This window comes from Bombus pyrosoma, linkage group LG5 (assembly GCF_014825855.1).
Source record: "Bombus pyrosoma isolate SC7728 linkage group LG5, ASM1482585v1, whole genome shotgun sequence".
Taxonomy (NCBI): domain Eukaryota; kingdom Metazoa; phylum Arthropoda; class Insecta; order Hymenoptera; family Apidae; genus Bombus; species Bombus pyrosoma.
Genome location: NC_057774.1, coordinates 10,211,703 through 10,230,200, shown reverse-complemented (window position 1 = coordinate 10,230,200; position 18,498 = coordinate 10,211,703). Strand labels below are relative to the sequence as shown.

General features: G+C 41.6%; 1 protein-coding gene across 5 annotated transcripts in view; it reads left to right on the top strand.

Moving 5' to 3' along the window:
* Nucleotides 1-18,498, top strand: part of LOC122567954 (homeobox protein homothorax) — a 499,979-nt gene that overhangs the window by 131,763 nt on the left and 349,718 nt on the right. For all 5 annotated transcript variants that reach the window (XM_043727144.1, XM_043727142.1, XM_043727145.1 and 2 more), the window contains exon 7: nucleotides 17,444-17,573. In XM_043727144.1, the coding sequence (XP_043583079.1) occupies nucleotides 17,444-17,573 (130 nt within the window). The remainder of the gene's footprint in view (nucleotides 1-17,443; nucleotides 17,574-18,498) is intronic.

Below are 18,498 nucleotides of genomic sequence, written 5' to 3'. Positions count from 1 at the left end.
GTTCGTGGCAGCAACGAGAGTCGAGACGGAATTGGGGGACATGTAGACGGTTGGGCGGATGCGTCGAGTAATGTGCTTCCGGTTATCGAACGCCGTCTGAAGGTTGACGGGAATTTCGGAGTTCCGCTGCGCTCTGAGCCACATTGCAGACTCCTCTGCCTGGCACCTGGATCCTTCTCGGACCTTTCCACCTAGAGAAACGCGTTACCCGAGTCTTGTACGCGGTCCTGATTAAACAGAATCACCGACCGAAACATCTGTCCGTGGGTTTGCTTGATTTTCTAACCATTTACCAGAGGGATGAACGACGAACGAAGAGATTCTTATTCATTGCTGGTGAGGTGGAGGACGCGTACGGTTGACTGATAAAGGAACGAGTAGATGAATTTGTAATAGAAAAATATATTGAAATAAGTACAAGTACAGATATAGCGTATGCCGATCCAGATACTCGCTCTCGCAGTACTACAATACCAAAGAATATGAGCGCGTTCATACGTTCATTTATGGCAAAGTATATTACCACAAAAGATTGACCTTAATGTGTAACTCTAGCTGAAGGCTAGAAAAAGCAACAACAACAATCTATTTATAGTTCCTTTGTAACTCAAAACAACACTTATATCTAAGGACACAATAATATGGGCCTCTCTCTGATTTGAATCTTTTGCTTCACTGGAGGTATTGAATTTAGTGTAATTTAGTGTAGATTTGATTTAGTTGTAAGTTTCGGAGTAACCGAGGAGGAAGGAAGAAGGAAATTTGTTCACAGTTTGCTATTTTAGGAAATTTCCGAACGATTATTCCCTATTGATTATTTATTAGGAAGAAGGGACGAGTTAAGTCTTATTCATCATTATGAATGTCGATTTATACTACGATTTAAATTTGGAATATCGAGTTTGCTGAGAGTTTAGAAGGGACTGTGGTTAATGAAGAGAAATGGACAAAGTGATACCGGAGAAATTGAAACTTTGATTTAGAAGAATTTGTTTGCCGAAAGTCTATGGAAAATTGAAGTTAATAGAGAAAAAAGTAGAGTGATAAAGTAGTGGCGAGGAAAAGCTTTTGTAAAAGGAATGTGGCGAGACATATATTGGAGCGGCGAGACGGTAATAAACGCACAGTTTATCAAAGTGTTTGCTCAATAATAAAAACCACCGACTGCGGTGTTGTAACGCGGCGAGCCGAATTATCGGCGTGTCGTAACAATTGCTGCGGGCTGAACCCGTGGAATTTTCCCTCGGTGCATCTCTATCGCTTGCTCGCGACCAACGCGGCATCGTGTTAAGAAGGATTCGCAAAGTCGAGACTCGTTAAAATAATTTACAAACGGAAATAAAGAAATTTGTAGCGAGAAATTTTCCAACAAAGGAAGTTCGATTTTTACTTGACAGAGATGAACGCTTCTTTCTTGAAGTAAGAGAAGAGTCATCTTTTCAAGCAGAATTCATCAACGATATTAGTTTTATGCGTTCGACGTAACATCGTGAAATACGGTTTCCGTCTACACACGGACACCGGATATACAATTAACAATTACAAGTGAAAGTACTCGGATCATTACAAATCCAATTTTTTTATTAAGTTCGAACTCTTTGTCGCTTCAAGTTCTGATCCTGTTCTTAGAATGAGAGCGCGATTTAAAACATATTTAATTGGAAATTCAAAATTATAAGAGTTGCAATCACAGGTAGCAAAAAGCGAGCTAAATAAATTTATCGAACAAAAGTGGTATTTCATGGAACGTGTTACGAATCCATTTCCGGTTGGCGTTTGCGTGAAACGATCGGATGAGAAATCAACGCGAGGCATCGTCGCCTAATAAAAGCCACGGCGGACCGTTGGTAATCCATAAAATCGACGTTACATCGTTCCTAAGGCGAGGTTAGTTCACCGATGGAGAACCCCTTGTTCCGCGGCTTTACGTCGTTGTAAACACGAGAGGCGGCTTGCCTCTGCTGCTTTCCTCTCTCTCTCTCTCTCTCTTTCTCTCGCTCTATTTATCTATCTATCTATCTATCTATCTCGTCGGCCGAATACACATTTAATTAGAGCCGCGTCCGACCGTAGACATAATCGTAATATGATAATTATACGGTGGATCCGTGTCGCTACCGTAAACTATGAAGCGAGTATAAAACACGATGATCCCTGACGATGGAGCCTCCGCGAAACACCTCGCCTTCGCTCGATGAATTCGCTCAATCAACTAGACGAGAATTCGCGATCATTCCTTCGCGTCGTATCTTTCCGCGTGATCAATTCTTCCTCGATCTCGTTTTTGTTATATTTGCCGTACGATCGAGTGCGTCCGTTGCTTCGCTTAGAATTCTTAAGTTAAACGATTTCATCGATGATAGAGAGGGAAAGGTTATGGAAACTTAATTTTCAAGTAAATGAAATATATTTGTAGTTCAAAAGGAATAATTGATTCTGCGTGAATTTCGAACAAATTATTTATCGTTTGATATTTCTTGTTCCAGTCACGCTCGATATCGACAAGTTACTTACCAGATCCGTTCGTAATTTATATTTCCATGTTGTATTCTGTAACAGACCTTAAATAAAATAGTAAGTTAATTTTTATTATTATATTGTAATAGAAACAAATAAGTTCACATTCTGGCTGTGAAATGGAAGAAAGTAAAATATCGAGTTGAGTTCAGCAAGAGTTGAGAATCGGAAAGAGAAACACTCTCGAAATAACTTCTCAAAATAATCGTCTTCTTTTAAGCAACGTACAACCGAGAATCATTCTAGAAAAGAAACCTGGTTACAAGTATCAAACGTAAACGAATAAAAACACTTCTTGTCTCCATAGTCTTTCCTCGTTTGTCAGACAGACACTCTACCGATTCACACGTAACTACGTTCTTCTTGCTGCGATCTCTAGATCAACCTTTACATTCGCGCTGATGTACGGTCACTTTCCACGAACTGTCAGTTACGGCAGTCGGTACAGCGGTCAGAGAGCTCTCTTTCTCCTCGTTTACGCTTTTTCCAACAGCGAACGTGCAACTTGGATCAAAATGTAACTGGAAGAACTATTGCCCGGTAGATCAGATTGTTTCGATCCAAAATCGGACAGTTGCACTCTTGGATGAATAAATGCAAGCTAATTCAATTGCAGCAGTGCCTTGTTATAGTCACAGAGTCACACCGATTCGTCGTGACAACGGCGATGGAAAACGCGTCTCCGATCGAGGGTCAAGTGAAACCCAGCAATCTGTCGCTGCCTGTATATTTCTATAAAGGGAGAGGATTTAGAAAGCGTGACAGACCGTTCCGACCTCCGTGAATTTCGTATCGGAACAGCGACGTTAGTTCGCGACATTCGATCGATCTCACGATCGCATTTTGTTCGAACGCGGAAAGAAACGAGAAATTGAATATTAGCTGATGACTACGGTAGACTGAGAGTCAAGTCGGTTCGTTCGGACGTGAAATCGAATTACCGTTCGCGACTATGCACCTGTTAGCGATGTTTACCTGGTCTGCGGTTTTCCTGCCACCGCGAAAGAGTGGCCCTGCACGAAAAATATACGAACACGCGCGGTGGTCAGCGTAATAATAGCTTGGCATGCGACAGAACGCGTTGCGTGCGCTCTGTGACAGACGTAAGCGAAGGAGGCGTGCGAGAAAGTGACCAACCCTGCCACTCTCTCCTTCGCTGATGTTTCTTGATTTGAAGAAAAGACATTCTTCATCACGAAGACTTTTCACTAACCACTTTTTACTCGCCTCTGTCTCGTTGTGTCTCTGTTTGCGACAGAAATGTTCACATATTCGGAATTTAGAAATAGATCGAGCTATTACAATTGGAAATGAAATATTAAGACTAGATATGAATCATATATACATATAACGGTCTACTTATGCAACTATTTTAAAACGTACAAATATCCTAAAAATGTTTCTCCTATATTAGGGCAATTGTAGTAGGAAGATTAACTTGTCGTTAAATCTGTAATTGATTCCTTAGGAGAATAAATGATTATCTTCATATGGATGATATGCTGCAAGGAACGATGTGTTACACTGGTATGTTACGAAGAATTGTAACATAATAATAATAATAATAATAATAATAATGTAATTTCCACATAAAAATGTACAAAAATAATACTATCGCAGACAAAAATACTATTCTCAACAAAAATAATCCGATCGCTTTTCTCAATCTTCTTACAGTCTCATAAAGCAGTGAAAGTACTATATATGTATAACACTTAATTTCATTTATAATCTTCGCTATACTCTTACCTATTAATTGTAACAAATTCAACATCCACTTCAAATTGCGAACCAATTTACCTAAAATAGCCTGGATGACTATATATATATATATAACGAAGTGACGATGAAAAAAGATCATTCTGATCCGTTCAATGCACCGTTTCTGGACAGATATCGTACTGGCTGGAATCGACTGGAACAGAAGTCAGACCGCGTGTCGAGATAAACGGTCATTATTGGCTGACCGTGCGTTTCGTTATCACAGTAGAGCGGCGCATAATGAGCGACGACTGGAGTAGCACGCTAATAATAAAGGCCGTAATTGAGCGGTCGAGTTCTGGAGGCGAGCAGCGTTATAGGAAGAACAAGCGGCCGAGGGTTTCGCGTTCGTGTCGCAACGGGACGAATGAATGGACCGTCGCCGTATAACAGGCCCGCCGCTGCTTCCGGTTTCGCCTCCGGTAATTGAGACCGTGCTGCTCTCCGGCCTTCGTGAGAATATCGCGAAGATTTCCTCGTTTGCTCGCGCATAGAAAGCCAAACAGAACTATCAGTTAACTTTATTACCGTACTCCGTGTAGACTTTCTTTCGTGAGTATTGTATTTTACCTCGGAATTAAATTCTCCATGTTCCACGTGGCACATGAAATATCGAACGGACACTCCAGTGCTATTCTAAATTGAAATTATTTTCGTACGCTCGAGGAATGGAATATTTAAAATTCCGAAAATATTTCTCATCGAAAATTTTTTTTCTATCCTACGCGTTGAACTTATTTGGGAGAAATATTGCTCGACTTAAATATCGAGCTTTGTTTCGGAAACTCGTGTATTCGTTCATTTCGTTAGTCAACAGCATTCGCGAGAACTGGGCGAACGATTGACGATCTTTCTTATTTTCTAATCTCACAAATTTCTCCTTGTATTTTCCATACCTAATTATACGCATATCGCAAGACGTTAAATATTCGAGGAATTTCTTCTCAGAGTACAAAGGACGCTAAAACACATATACCCGCGTCAAAAACCACATCGTCTTCATCACACATGGCATCGCCAAAAGGTAAAACCGTCCTCCAGTCACGAAAAACCTTAGTTCCTCAAAAAGCGTTCGCACACTCGATGCAAATCTATATTTGATCGCTCATGGGAGATAGATACGGCGAGAGCTCTCGACTGAGAATTGAGGTGACGTATCCTTCCATTCGCCTCGGAGACGTTGGGGCAGGCTTTCATAGAAATTTGCATCACGAACTTTGTTTCTTCTCTCTTATTCCCGTTAAATATGGATGCATTTTACGTGCACGGATCCATATTCCGCGAAAAAGGGGACCGTATGGTGTGTATCTATGTACGTATGTGTGATCCCTTGGTGATGCGCGATCAAGGGAGAGCACGTGACACGGGTGTGGCAACCGGTGAATATATCCCGGATGCGGACGAAACCGACTGACAGACGGCGAACCGCATGTCATGGCCTCTCCGGTTCGCCTTATCGCGCCTCTGTATCAGATCCACCCTCGCCTAGGGGTTGCGGCTCCGGTAATGTCGTTGCCGAGCCCGTGGTTTCTGGAAATATTCGCGTTCGATCGCTCCATCGATCTGCTAACCGCTTCAGGAGGTTCTTTTGTGGTTCAAATGCTGATTTTTCGTGGGAAACAGAAAATAAGGGATTATTAAATTAACAAATACCATGTGAATGTGCTAGAAAATATTAACACCGGAATGATCAAAATGAACAAAATTAATTGGTAACTTTTCGCGGAAATTTTACGCATTTGCAACGGTGGATTCTGGTCCTGAGGAACTTTCGAATGGCCTTCTGATGTTCTTCTTACATCGTGTGTATATAGAATTACACATACATTTTCTCGAATATCTTCCATTGTGATTTCTTGGGTAAAATTATTTTTATACGTTTTAATCGCGCAATAATATCAGAGATGATCAAAGACAACGTTTGTAGAGTCATTCGATTTGCTAGGATAGAAACAGAAAAATTAATAAGAATTATACATATAATGCAATGAGTTATGAGAAAGCATTATCCTTGCTAAAGGAATTAGGGAGTATTATTATTAGATACTACAGGAAAGTACATTGACAGCAAGGATAAGTAACAGTCTGATTGAGATTCACTGTGTCGATTATTTTATTCCCTTGCTCTTTAATTGGAAGTCCTTCTGGCAATTTGATTTAACGTTTTCCCAGGGACAATTTCCCGTCTGGAAAAGTGGCATTTTCATGGTCTGCCGGATTTTGGGGCACTTTTGCTGTTACCCTCGCTCGATCATGTGTCTACCGTATGTGTACGTTAGTATATGTCACACGATGCCTGTGTGAATACGTTAACATATGTGAACAGAGTGGTCGCTATCAAGGCTTCGTCCGTCCGGTTTGTCTCTCTCTGACTCCCTCCGCTCTCTGTCGATCAGTGGTTCTCACAAATTTTACTCTGTCCGTCCAACTAATCTGTAAATCTTGAAAATAAAGTCGAAACTCGAATTAATACTTGGAAAATACTCTTTTTTACCAATCTACAATTTCTAACAAGAAGTTACTTCTTCGTTAGCTATAGCCGCCTGTTATTGATATAAAATATAGATTATTATATATCGGAGCGAAGCTGTAAACAAGTTTATCTAACTGTGCTGCGGTAGTCGAACCTTGTACTTCTTTTAACAAAAAATGAAGTTTTTTAACATTTTAATAAAGTCTCTAGCAAAAAATCAGAATCGGGAGAATCATGCTTATCGGTAATAATTATTTCGTACTTTTCTCAGACGTTCGAAATTTGTTAACGCGGAAAGAATTTAATCGTATCAAAGGTGACTCAAAGAACTGGACAGGATCTAATGTAATACTCAAACTCTCGTATTATATTTTACTGAAACAATAAGAATATAAATATCGTAGAAAAGTTTTAACTAACGATTAGTTATGAATAGAATAGTCTGAAATTTAAGACAATCTCTATAATTCCTAGTTCACCGCTTCGAAATAACTCACGGCGTCAAAATTTCATTAGCCTCGTAAATAAGCTTCAGTCTTAGAAACCTGAAAGCATTAACATTCTTAAACGAAACCATCGCTGAAAAACGTTATTTCCAGATTTCACACAAATGCAAGTAGCGCATTACCGAGTCAGCAGGTGCAATTCGTCATTCGGCCCCTCGAGATACGCTCCGTGCCAGACAGCTCGTTCCGTCGTTGCGTTTTCCTCGTTACACAGCGCCAAATAAAGCGTCGACGGGCGTCCGGCATAATTTTCAATAACAGATAGACGATCGGAGGAACGTTGCTCGCGTTGTTATCCGCCGGAAAGACAAAGCCTACTGGTGCAACGCGCGCGTCTTTAACGACTCGAGACGAGGCCGCGCGAGCACCGCTCGCTGAACCCTCGATTATTTTTCGCTAATGAACGTATATAATAGCGGCGGAGCCTGGGTGTCACTGTCCACGCTTAATGCGATCGCAACTCACGATAAGATGCTCGCCTCTTGGCAATCGTTAGCGGACAGCGTTCGTCCCGTACGCACGCGCCCCTTTCGTACGATCCGCGCGCGCGGGCGTGCGATAAAAATTCGCGCACCCTCTCGTTAGAGCCGCCACGTCGCGATCCACCGATCCTGATTGGTCGCTGGCACTTGAATATCCGATTTGCATTGTAAATCCGTCCACTGGTATCGATCTTCCTTTCGAACTGTCGAGCAGGAAACCGGACGAGCAACCTGGAATCAAGGAGTTAGCGCGAGTGTTGAAAGATTGGATAGTATAAAGGTTTGAAGTTGTTCAGAGAGGTGGGATTAGTGTGTTGTTGGAATAATATTGTCGGTGATGATATCAAGGTTTTGTTACGCGGATAGCTTTATTGTGGGAATAATGGGAGTATCGTTGATCTTCGAGTGGATTATTAAGACGGAGAAGAGGTAGGGCAGGAAAATGAAGGAAATCAGCATTGCATTTTGTGGCATTAATTAAGAGCAAAAATAAAGATTCTGGAGACTCGGAATCTCTAACCAAGGACACCAAAGCACGTTTGCAAATATCAAATTTTCGTTCTATAAAGTCAGAAAATGCGTAAAATTAACAAGTCCTCGTCGATAATTCTCACTGACCAATCACAGGACTTTTCGTCGATGAAGAGATTAAAAAGGAAGGAAACCGCGAAGGACGTGAGGAAGGTTGTTCACGATGGAAAAAAGGTGAACGATATGAGAGAGAAGAGAAAGGTGACCGCCTTATCCCGAGGGAGGCGAACGCAACACGGGAAACCAATTAGCCGAAGAACGCTGCGCCACCGTGCTACTAGATACGAGTCGGAGAGCTGTTCGTAGCGTATTCGTTGGAGCTGCCGGCTCGACCGCGTTGTTGTACCAGCGATCTGGTTCCTGTTATCGTTACCTGCGAGCCTCGTAGACGAGGCGTCGATCGACGTCGCTTAAAATCCCCTGCCTTCTGCAGCCGGAGAACCATCCTCAGTTTGCCGGCTATCGAGATACCGAGCTCATGCGGGTCGATCAGTTACGTTTCCTTCTTTGCCGCCCCTTCCTCGCTTTCTTCATCTCTGTTCGCGATATAGATGTCCCGCAACATCGTAGCCGTAGAGTAATAGCGAAGGTTTTATCGTTGAAGAAACTTTTTCTGCTGGACGATGTGGGCTGCTCTATGGAGGAAACTTTGTAGGATTTTATGCCTGACAATTGGTCTTGTCCGTGTTAATCCTACGTCGGCACGATGGTTTGAACAACGATGGATATCGTGAATCACGATGTTTTAGTCATTTTTGCATAGAAATGTTTGCGTTGCACGACCAGTTTGGATCGTCGCGTCGTCGTCGGTCGACAGCAACAAAGGCAGGATATCGTAAGTCGTGAAACTCGATTTCGAAAGAAACGTAGGAGCCCGGAGGATCACCGGGCGACGTAGGTTTTTCGCCGGTCGCCGCGGTTTTTTGAAGGAGCACGATCATTTGGGAGTCTAATTTATACGGCGGCTAAATTAAAACGAATGCGTCGGCCGGACGCATCTGCAAATCTCTGCGGGTCCCGGGCTCTCGGCGAGAAGAAGCGTCTCGCATACGAGGAAAAAGAGGAAGAGGCTTGGTGGCGATCCCCGGGGAAAAGAGAGAGGCGACTATATTGTGATTAGGGAGGAATGTTGATTAGATCCATCAGCTGGTCGAGTGTCGGCCCTCCTTCCTCTGCTCAACCTTCTTGAAACTCTCTCGTCCGAGTCGGACGAGAGCCTGTGGCCTCTGTTCAGTGGGACTCGTGTGAACATACTTGCTCCAACAATTTTTCTCGTTGCGTTATCTCGCTTGAAGTTTCTTTATACTCGAGATAAAGCGGCAAAGAGAATTTATATTTAGCGAGTTTCGCTTGATTTATTTGGCTATCAGTCTGTTAACACTAGAAGTACTGATCTACAGTGTGTGTGTGTACTGGAACATATTATAGACACGTTATAGATGGTTACAATTAGAGCAGCGTGATGAGAATAAATGTATGTACGTGTAAAAGTCGCACAAGAACGATATCTGATCAATTTCATCAATTAAAATATAAAAGAAACTGAAGATTAGAAAATGAAAAACGTTATACCTTGGTATTCATAATTATTCGTATTGTCTCCTTGTAGTACATAAATTTATGAAAATATTTCATCTGTTTTTTGGAACACCGAATATTGAAAAGGGAATTGATCAATTTTAATTGATCGGCGTAATTACTTTATTAGTCCTAGCGTTAAGTATAAAATGGTACATGTTTAAATTGACATAATTCCGAGTTAAATTCATGGAATCGGAATTTTATGCCCTTTTTATAGCTTGTGTTTCTTTCTACCTGTTTAATCGGTCGATATCTGCGATCTTCGCATCGATCTCGTATTCAATGGCGGTAGGTAGTCGGAACACGACGCAACTACGTTCCTTGACGAACAAAAGCGAAACACGCGGGCATTATGCAACGCACCTGAACGTAAAACATGGTATGGATGCGTGCAAGCATGATGAAGACTGTCAATACATAATTGCTCTGTCATTTATCACACTTGTCCCTACGTTCCTTCGGTCTTCGTCTACGATGTACGACGATCGCGCAACGTACCGATAAGAAATATAAAACCGACAGAAACGTAAAATTCATGAAAAATTCTGCCACCCCTCGGATTCCCTCTTTCTTTTCCATTACAAGAGTCAGCATTTCGGCGAGCGTCGAACGAAGAGCACGATCGCGTAGGTTTTCAAACGATAGGTGTGAAATTAACTCGATGCAATAAACGTCATCGACAAGCTGCTCGTTTTGAAATAATTGAACCCAGGATCGACGTGCACGTGCCCGTTTTATTATTTATAATCGCGCTTACGATCGCGCCGATAAAATGGCGTTGATGGATCGTAATGGCGAGAACTGGTGAAACGGTCTCTGCTATATTGTTCACGAAGAAAATTAATGTTCCACGCAATTTTTTCCCCCGATTCGCCGAGTACACATCATTGAAACTGAAATTCATCGAAATAGAATTTGAAGAAATTGCTCATCGCTTTAACCACGTCACACAATATTCATCTACCTCTCTGTGTTATATATGGAATATTATGAATAACAATTCTAGAAAATAAAAATATATGATTCGTCGCAAACTATAAAATAACATCTTCGGCGAACACCTATACAGGATCGCGAGAATATTCGAACGCTTGCAGATACTCTTTATAAATATATTACGCGTATTATACGAAACATTTAAGAATTTCATTAAATAATTTCATTAAGTACCGTACAATTTCTACGCATATTTTCAGATTTAATTCAAGCTTGATCAATACGATGACGGTCGTGTCTCCTTGCAGAGCTAATGAAAATTCAAGATGTTTTATATAACACGTACGATATAGACGTACAAATATTCTCTGACAAATGTCCAAATACTTTTTCGTGAACCAATGTAGTTACCGTTTCTATGTCGTCCTTGTTCGACCGGAAGCAGCAAGGGCGACGAGGCACCCGTTGAAGATTTCCCGCGGCGCGGTGTCAGGCGCGAAACCGACAACCCAGAAAATCCGCTGTTCCGGCCGCGATCGCTGGGACTTCCGTGGCAAAGCCGGCCGGAATTCCATTACCGAGGAAAATGTAAATATAATTGTGGCGTGCTGACATAACGGCAAGATAATCCGTCGAGCGGAGGCGCTGGCTCCGCAATAAATCGTAATTTATGATCGCCGCGGACAGCCACCCGGTATCGTCGAGAAATTCAAGACCGCGAGACCGAACCGAGAAAGCTCGACTCTCTCTCTTTCTCTCTTCTCTTCTGGTAACTCGTCTTCGTCACTCGCGACCGGCGATCATTCCGCGTCGCGCCCTCGACACTCGCTATCGTGGACGGCCTCTGCGCCTGTTTTCTCCGCCTCCTCTTCGTCCAGCCGAGAAACGACCTAGACAGGCTCGAGCCTCGATGAATCTTGGCCTCGCTCGATGGCCACGCTCTCGAACCTTTCGCGCTTTCTCGCTTCTACGATCCAGACTCGAGACTCTCATCCTCTTTCTCTTTAGAAACTTCGTCTTCCTTGCTCCTCACGGATCATCCATCTCTTTTAGAGACTCATCTATAGCTCTCTTCGTCGCTCCTACACACATCTTATGGTGTGCCTGTCCTTTTCTATCGTTGGGACTCGTGCGACGTCTGGCCGTTTTCCTCCGGAGCACCAATAAATTAATTGCAGAGATTTACGTATCTCGCCCGTAAAACAGTCAGCGAGAGTAATGCTCGGCCGCTAATTACATAATTATACGGCATTATGTTACGACGACCAATTAATACGTGGGTACAATGACTCGGAGGCGCGCGAGAAGTACGAGCGCGTAAGTCATCGGCTTGCGATCACCACGCCGATAACGGCGCATCTCGCGTCGCCACTTCGACCATCGGCCTTATAATTTATCGTCCGCGTGCGTTTACGCTGTGAACTACGATCCCCTATTTACTATTGTTCTCTCTCTTCTGAACCTGACGTTTCCGACTTTCACATTTTCAACTATGCTCAAATTTGGCTTGTTGCTTTGCAGAGTCGCGCGTTTGAGAATTATCCACGACTAAAGATAGTTTACGATAATTACTAGATTCTTATATCTTTCTTAATGCTTTAGAAACATTTGCAAAATTTTATAAACGTTGATCGGTGCGTGAATCAGTGCGTGTTATCGAAACAGCGAGATAATATTTAAGTTGAGATGCTAAATGCGCATGATTGAAAAAGCTAGTGGATCTTAGAGTATCTAATCTATTATAGCAGTTAGTAATTCTGTTGCGTGTAACTGTTCAATGAAACGTACAATTATTGTAGAAAAACGTTTAATTTCTTGTTTAGTGCAGTGTGCGACATATCCGAATTAAAATTCAGTACATGATCGCAAATTATCGAAGAATGCCATTCACTAATCATTCGAACCGACACAGCTGTTGACAGATCATCGATCAATTATCGACTGTCTCCGCGTATCTGTTACACTTCTCATCTGCGCAGTAAATCTTTATTTATGCTTCGCGATAGAATCTTTTGCCAACCTTGTATTCGCATATTGTCGACAACATTTTTACCATCCTTTTTACCTTCTGGCGCGCATCGATCTTACGTAATAAAAGATAGAACCTGATAAAAAAAAAAAAAAAAAACACGTTTCATTGAAAAATAAGTATTTTTCGTGCACACTGTACACAAGCTGTCTCACGAAATACTTGTACTAATTATCTTGTAATTTACATCGTTTACATTTACTCGTACGTATGTGTATACATATTTTCAGATCTGTTGAGAATTTTACCAATATAATCACGATAGTCGAGTCTCATAAAAATGCTAATGAAAGTTCAGAATGCCTCTCATAACGCTCGTAATATATTCATAAAAGATGTTTACGAGTGTTTGAATACGTAGTGAACTTATGGCCATGAATTCCTCCATTTTACTCGCGTAGAGAGCAACAGTATATTTCGAGAAATCGCTGGATGAAATCGAAAAGGAATCACGCGTTGACCGTTTCACCGAAACTCGTGATCACCGCCCAATCGTCAGTCTTGTTTCGTCACCGATCACGCGTCCCGCCAGCATCTTGTTAGCTCGTCGCTTTTCTTCCGTTCGGGGACGCCTTTTGACCCGGTGTTTTCCATCGTCGAAAAGGGGGCGGAGAGGGAAACGCTCGGTTACCAGAGCGGGGGTGGAATATGAGATGCGGGCAAACTGATTTATTTAAGGGGCAGACCAGACATCCGGTTTGTCGAATTACGCTTTAAGAGCGCCTGTAGACGGAGTGGCAGATAAAAACAGAGAGATGAACAGATTGGAGAGAAAGAGAGAGAGCGGGCAACGAGGTGGAACGAGACCGCGTAGCCCGTCGACCCGTTAACCGTTTATCATTGCATCGACACAAGTCACGCAGCCGGACCCTTGCCTGTCCATTTAAAAAACGAAAAAGACCGACGGGACTTTAGTAGGAAGTGACGTCACCGGGCAAGATCCACCTTCAAACCGTGTCGTTCGTCCATGCGAAATTCAATGGCAGATAAAAAATAGTTTAAAGAAGGTAAATGGTACGAAGAAATAGCTCTGTAATGTAACAGGAAATTATACTTGATAACAGTAACTAGGTGAAGTCATCGATTTTAAAATGGTCGGAGGTGAATGAAAACTTTATTAGAGGTAATTAAATGGTTGATCCGATGTATATAACTGCTCCGAAAGTGAAGTGCTGCGTTTCGAAGGTTTTCATCATCTGTATTTGAAGAGTATTAAAATGTGTTTGTGTCTTAAAACAAGTAATTTTAACTTTAATTTTGTAAAACTTATCCTACGAAAGACAGGGAAAACGTAGTCTTGTATTTACGTTTACATTTTCCTGCATGTGTCAGGATAAATTTTTGCTATTTGCCAATATGGTAAAAAGTGTATAGTACAAAGATTTACATAGATATCAACTTCACTTGTCACTTTTTTACTATAAAGTTCTTGATACATATATGTATTTTATCTCCTCTTTCTTCTTGTATTCAAAAATAAAAAGCCTAGAGAACAAGAAAATGTTTATTCAATGGAACTTGATGTTGATTAAAAACTGCAGAAACTTAGTAACCTTTGACTCTGAGCGATCTTTAATACGTATACTTCGCTTTGTACGTGGTTATATATAGTAGAAGGGAATAAGGTTGATTTAATCGATTCGTCAACACGTTCGGATTAGACTCACCGATCGGAACGATCGTGGCCGACAAGATCATCTTCGCCTCGTAGGTGACAATGACAAGCATCGCCCTTTGTTTCGTACTTGCTGCTAGTAGGAAGCAATCCAGCGACAACCGATGCATTATTAATGTCCCCCTTTCGCTTGTTACCGCTCTTGTACTCGCTCGCGCGACGTATATATCCTCCGTGTGTCCGGGACGAACGATCGCGGGCCCCTTCTAATGAAAATTAAGACGTCCCGGACGAGAATTATGTGAAATTAATTGGAACGTATACAACCGTGTCTATTCAATTTTCTTTGCTATTAAATCTAGATTAATGACCATGGAGACACGTAAATGCAGATAATGTAAATATAATACAATACGTATCTGTATACAATAGAGATATGACCTATTGTCTTTATTCTTAATTCTTACAAATTGTCTTTGCTCTTCGTCTAATAAGGACTGCGGGTGTTTATGTAAGTTTATAATTTGAAAGTAGTAGAACCTAGAATTGGAATTTATTTCACTTTCTATTTATTGTTAGAAGTGCTTCGTTTTGTATACGACAAGCAGAAGTTTGTTTATTTGGATGAAACTTTAATTACTCTTCGATCAAATCAATTCTTGCTATCTGAATCTACTCATTTGCATGCGAATTTTTATTATATGCGACAAGGAAGAATCGCAGATAGTGGGAAGAATGTACGTTACTGTATTTCGTTATGCTGATTGAAGCGGGACATCGTAATCCTGTTAAGAAAAGCAATAAAGACACATGCATATATAGTGAGAAGAATTGATTAATTCCACATAAACTCCAATAATTATTTATACATTTCGCTACTGTATTTTATATATTTTCCCATATTACGTACATTCTGTGTAATTTCTTTACATCCAAACATCCCACGAACACATAAATACCTACAATCTACTTATCGCATTCGATCAAACTCATGTTTGCAATATTTTCTATCGTTACAAGCTTACCACCCACGTGAAGTCGTAGCCATTATAATTCTATACAAAGCACGCGAATCGAACGCCATGGCGCCTCCACTTACGTATCATACATTGCAACTAAAGTACAAAAGCTAGAATATGCGATTATTCCATTGCCAAAGTAAAGTACTTTATATCAGAGAATTCCGTTAGGTTGGTTCGCGTGGAATTTCAATGATTCGTCGTATCTCCACGGTGAATCGCAGTGACGACGATCTTTTCCTCGGTCGTGCTTTCATCAGCAGCTTCATCGTCGTCGCCGTCGTCGATGCGTGTACACGTGAACGCGTCCTCGGGACGCAGGAAGGTCCTATAGATTTGACCGTGTAACGATTTTAACCAGATACGAGAGCGACCAATCGAGAGAGGGAGACCGAGTCGGTACATTATCGCGAAGATGATGCCTATGACAGCATGTGGGAGTCAGCTGTCACTCATTGTTGCCCTGGCAGACGTGATATATCCAGACATTTCGCTTCGTGATACCGACCTGCCTGGAATTCTTATCCTACGACCTCGGGCCACGATCGATACTGTTGCTTTTCGCGTAAACAAATCTGCCAGGGGAGAACGATCTTGCCTGAACCCATGATTTCTCTTCTGCTTAAAATTCACTGATAAATAATATACACACGTATACGACTTTAATAACGAAAGGGTTAATAATGCGATTAACAAATGAATGAAAATGGTATTTACTTACGAGGATTGAGTACATTTTATGCGTATACATCAAAATAATTTATTGATTGGCGTTCGTAAAGTGAATTTACTCGTTTATTGAAATAAATATTAGTAGTCGATCAAATAATAAGAGGTTCAACGGGAACGACTACTCGAGTCGAGTGTTTCGTTTCCCAGTCGTGTAGCAAAACTTTCTTTCGATCAACGACACCGTGAACGCTAACAAAATAATAATTCCATTCTTACATTACTCATGCTGTTTCGATTCTCCAACCACTATCTATAATACGTATACAACGCCCCGTCTCCAATATGAATTCAATACCTCATTACTATACCAGTCCTTCCTCTTCTTACAATCTCATACCAGTAAGTAAAAAAACAAGAAAGAATATAATACGTCAAATGAGAAGAAGAACACTAGAAATTTCCATGTACATATGTACATACAATGGCTGCGAAAGTATTGGCGCACTCTCTTATTTTCCAATGAGTTAACTTTTTCTTATCACGTTTCGTTTCTTTATTTTCGTACTATCAAATTTTTGCAATTACACGAAAGGACTACCGAATAAAGCGAATTTTTCTATATTTGTGCTATGTACATGCTGCAACAAGTGCAACGATGTTGTGTCGATATTATTCGTAGCCATTGAATATACCATACGCGTCCACGAACGAGAATTCAAAATACATAGTCGTCAGTCCGAAACAGCCCGAACGAATCACGAGATCGAACGAGACATCGAAACGATCCGAAATGGAACAATTAGGCTCCGGTTCAAAGAAACGTGGGCCTCGTGGTCGCGTATTCCTCGCACGAGGGGCCGCCAGGCAATTTGCCGCGCGTATTTTCCCGAACGGGCAGGTTCGCGGCTTCGTGATTATCACACAGCTACACCCGCGGAATAAGCGAGCGTACGCTCGAGAATATTCAGCGGTTGGCGCGAGGCCGATTCGTAGGACGCGCGCGTCGTCAAATCGTTTATGCGATGGGCATTTTCGAGGAGTGGTACGTGTGCTCCGCCTTTAATCGAGATCGAAATCGGCCGCCGCGGCCTCGTCAATGGTATTCCCCGTGGATGGGCAACGGTATTGCGCGCGTACGCCTCGAAACAACCCTTCGGACGTGACGTTTGTTTCGAGTAACACCGAAGAAAGGGACCTTTTCGAACTCGATGACCGTGTCGTTCGATGCTTCGTGGCCGTTTCGTGTGTTGTTTTAATGTAGTGCAAGAGAGCTGTGTATCTGAGCGTATCGTCTGATCGTTTTTTGTTCTGTTCGTTACAGAGGCCACCCTCCTCGTCACTCTCGTACCCTGGTGCGGGTGGTAATGACGACGCACGCAGCCCCGGAAGCGGGGGCACACCCGGACCTCTCAGTCAACAGGCGCCCGCAAGTTTGGACTCCTCGGATCCCGGTAAGTACATCGATGACTCCTTTTTTTTTTGTTAATTGTACGAGAGAACGTAGCTATTTATGTGGCAAATAATTTTTTGAAAAGCTGCCTTTTTCCTGTGATCGATTGGTCATCCAAGATTGTCGAGAATAGAAATACCGGAGTGTCTTTTGGTATAAAAGTGTAGAAATTAATCGTGTAAATGGTAACGTTTGATAAATAATTGGATATAATAATTGGCAGATAATTGGAAAAGTGACCTTTGGTTGGAAATATAGTTATGAACGTAGTTTGTACGTAGCTTCGGAATGAATAGTACTTTCTCTTGTATCGCGTTTAGTGTGTAATATTAGCATTTTAAGCCGGAGCAATCTTCGATGTGAATTACTGGTTGGTAAACATTGTCGACAGTAACTATGGTACAAAATTTCTACTAATTCGATAAGAATCGATAAGAATCCTGATTCAATAACGGTATGCCCGTTTTTTTCCTAAATTTTTTCTTTAAACCTTTTCCCTAAATCCAACGCGTTGCTGTTCGATTTTGAAGCTTAAGCCGAATTTATGTACGCGGATAAAAGACGGGGATGAAAACAACGTTCGCCCGTCGTGTTCTTCCGAAGTGGAACAGTGCAAGTTCGGCTTTACGACTCCTTTAGTCAACGATTTTCCACACGTTTGACGATAAAAACAAACATTTTATGATGTCTATCGATAGAATCGTACAACTTATTAACCAAACGGAAAATTGATAAAACTCGAATTCACTTTAAATTCAATTCTACACTCTACTTTCACGACATATAAATTATGTAAAGAAGGAAAGCGAGAGAAATAAAAGACAAATGGCTCTTGTATGTAAATAAAAGATGACGGAATTATTCGCCTAATCGTCGACCATCGACAGGTTTGCAATCGACGTTTACCGAATGTTTATCGATCGTAT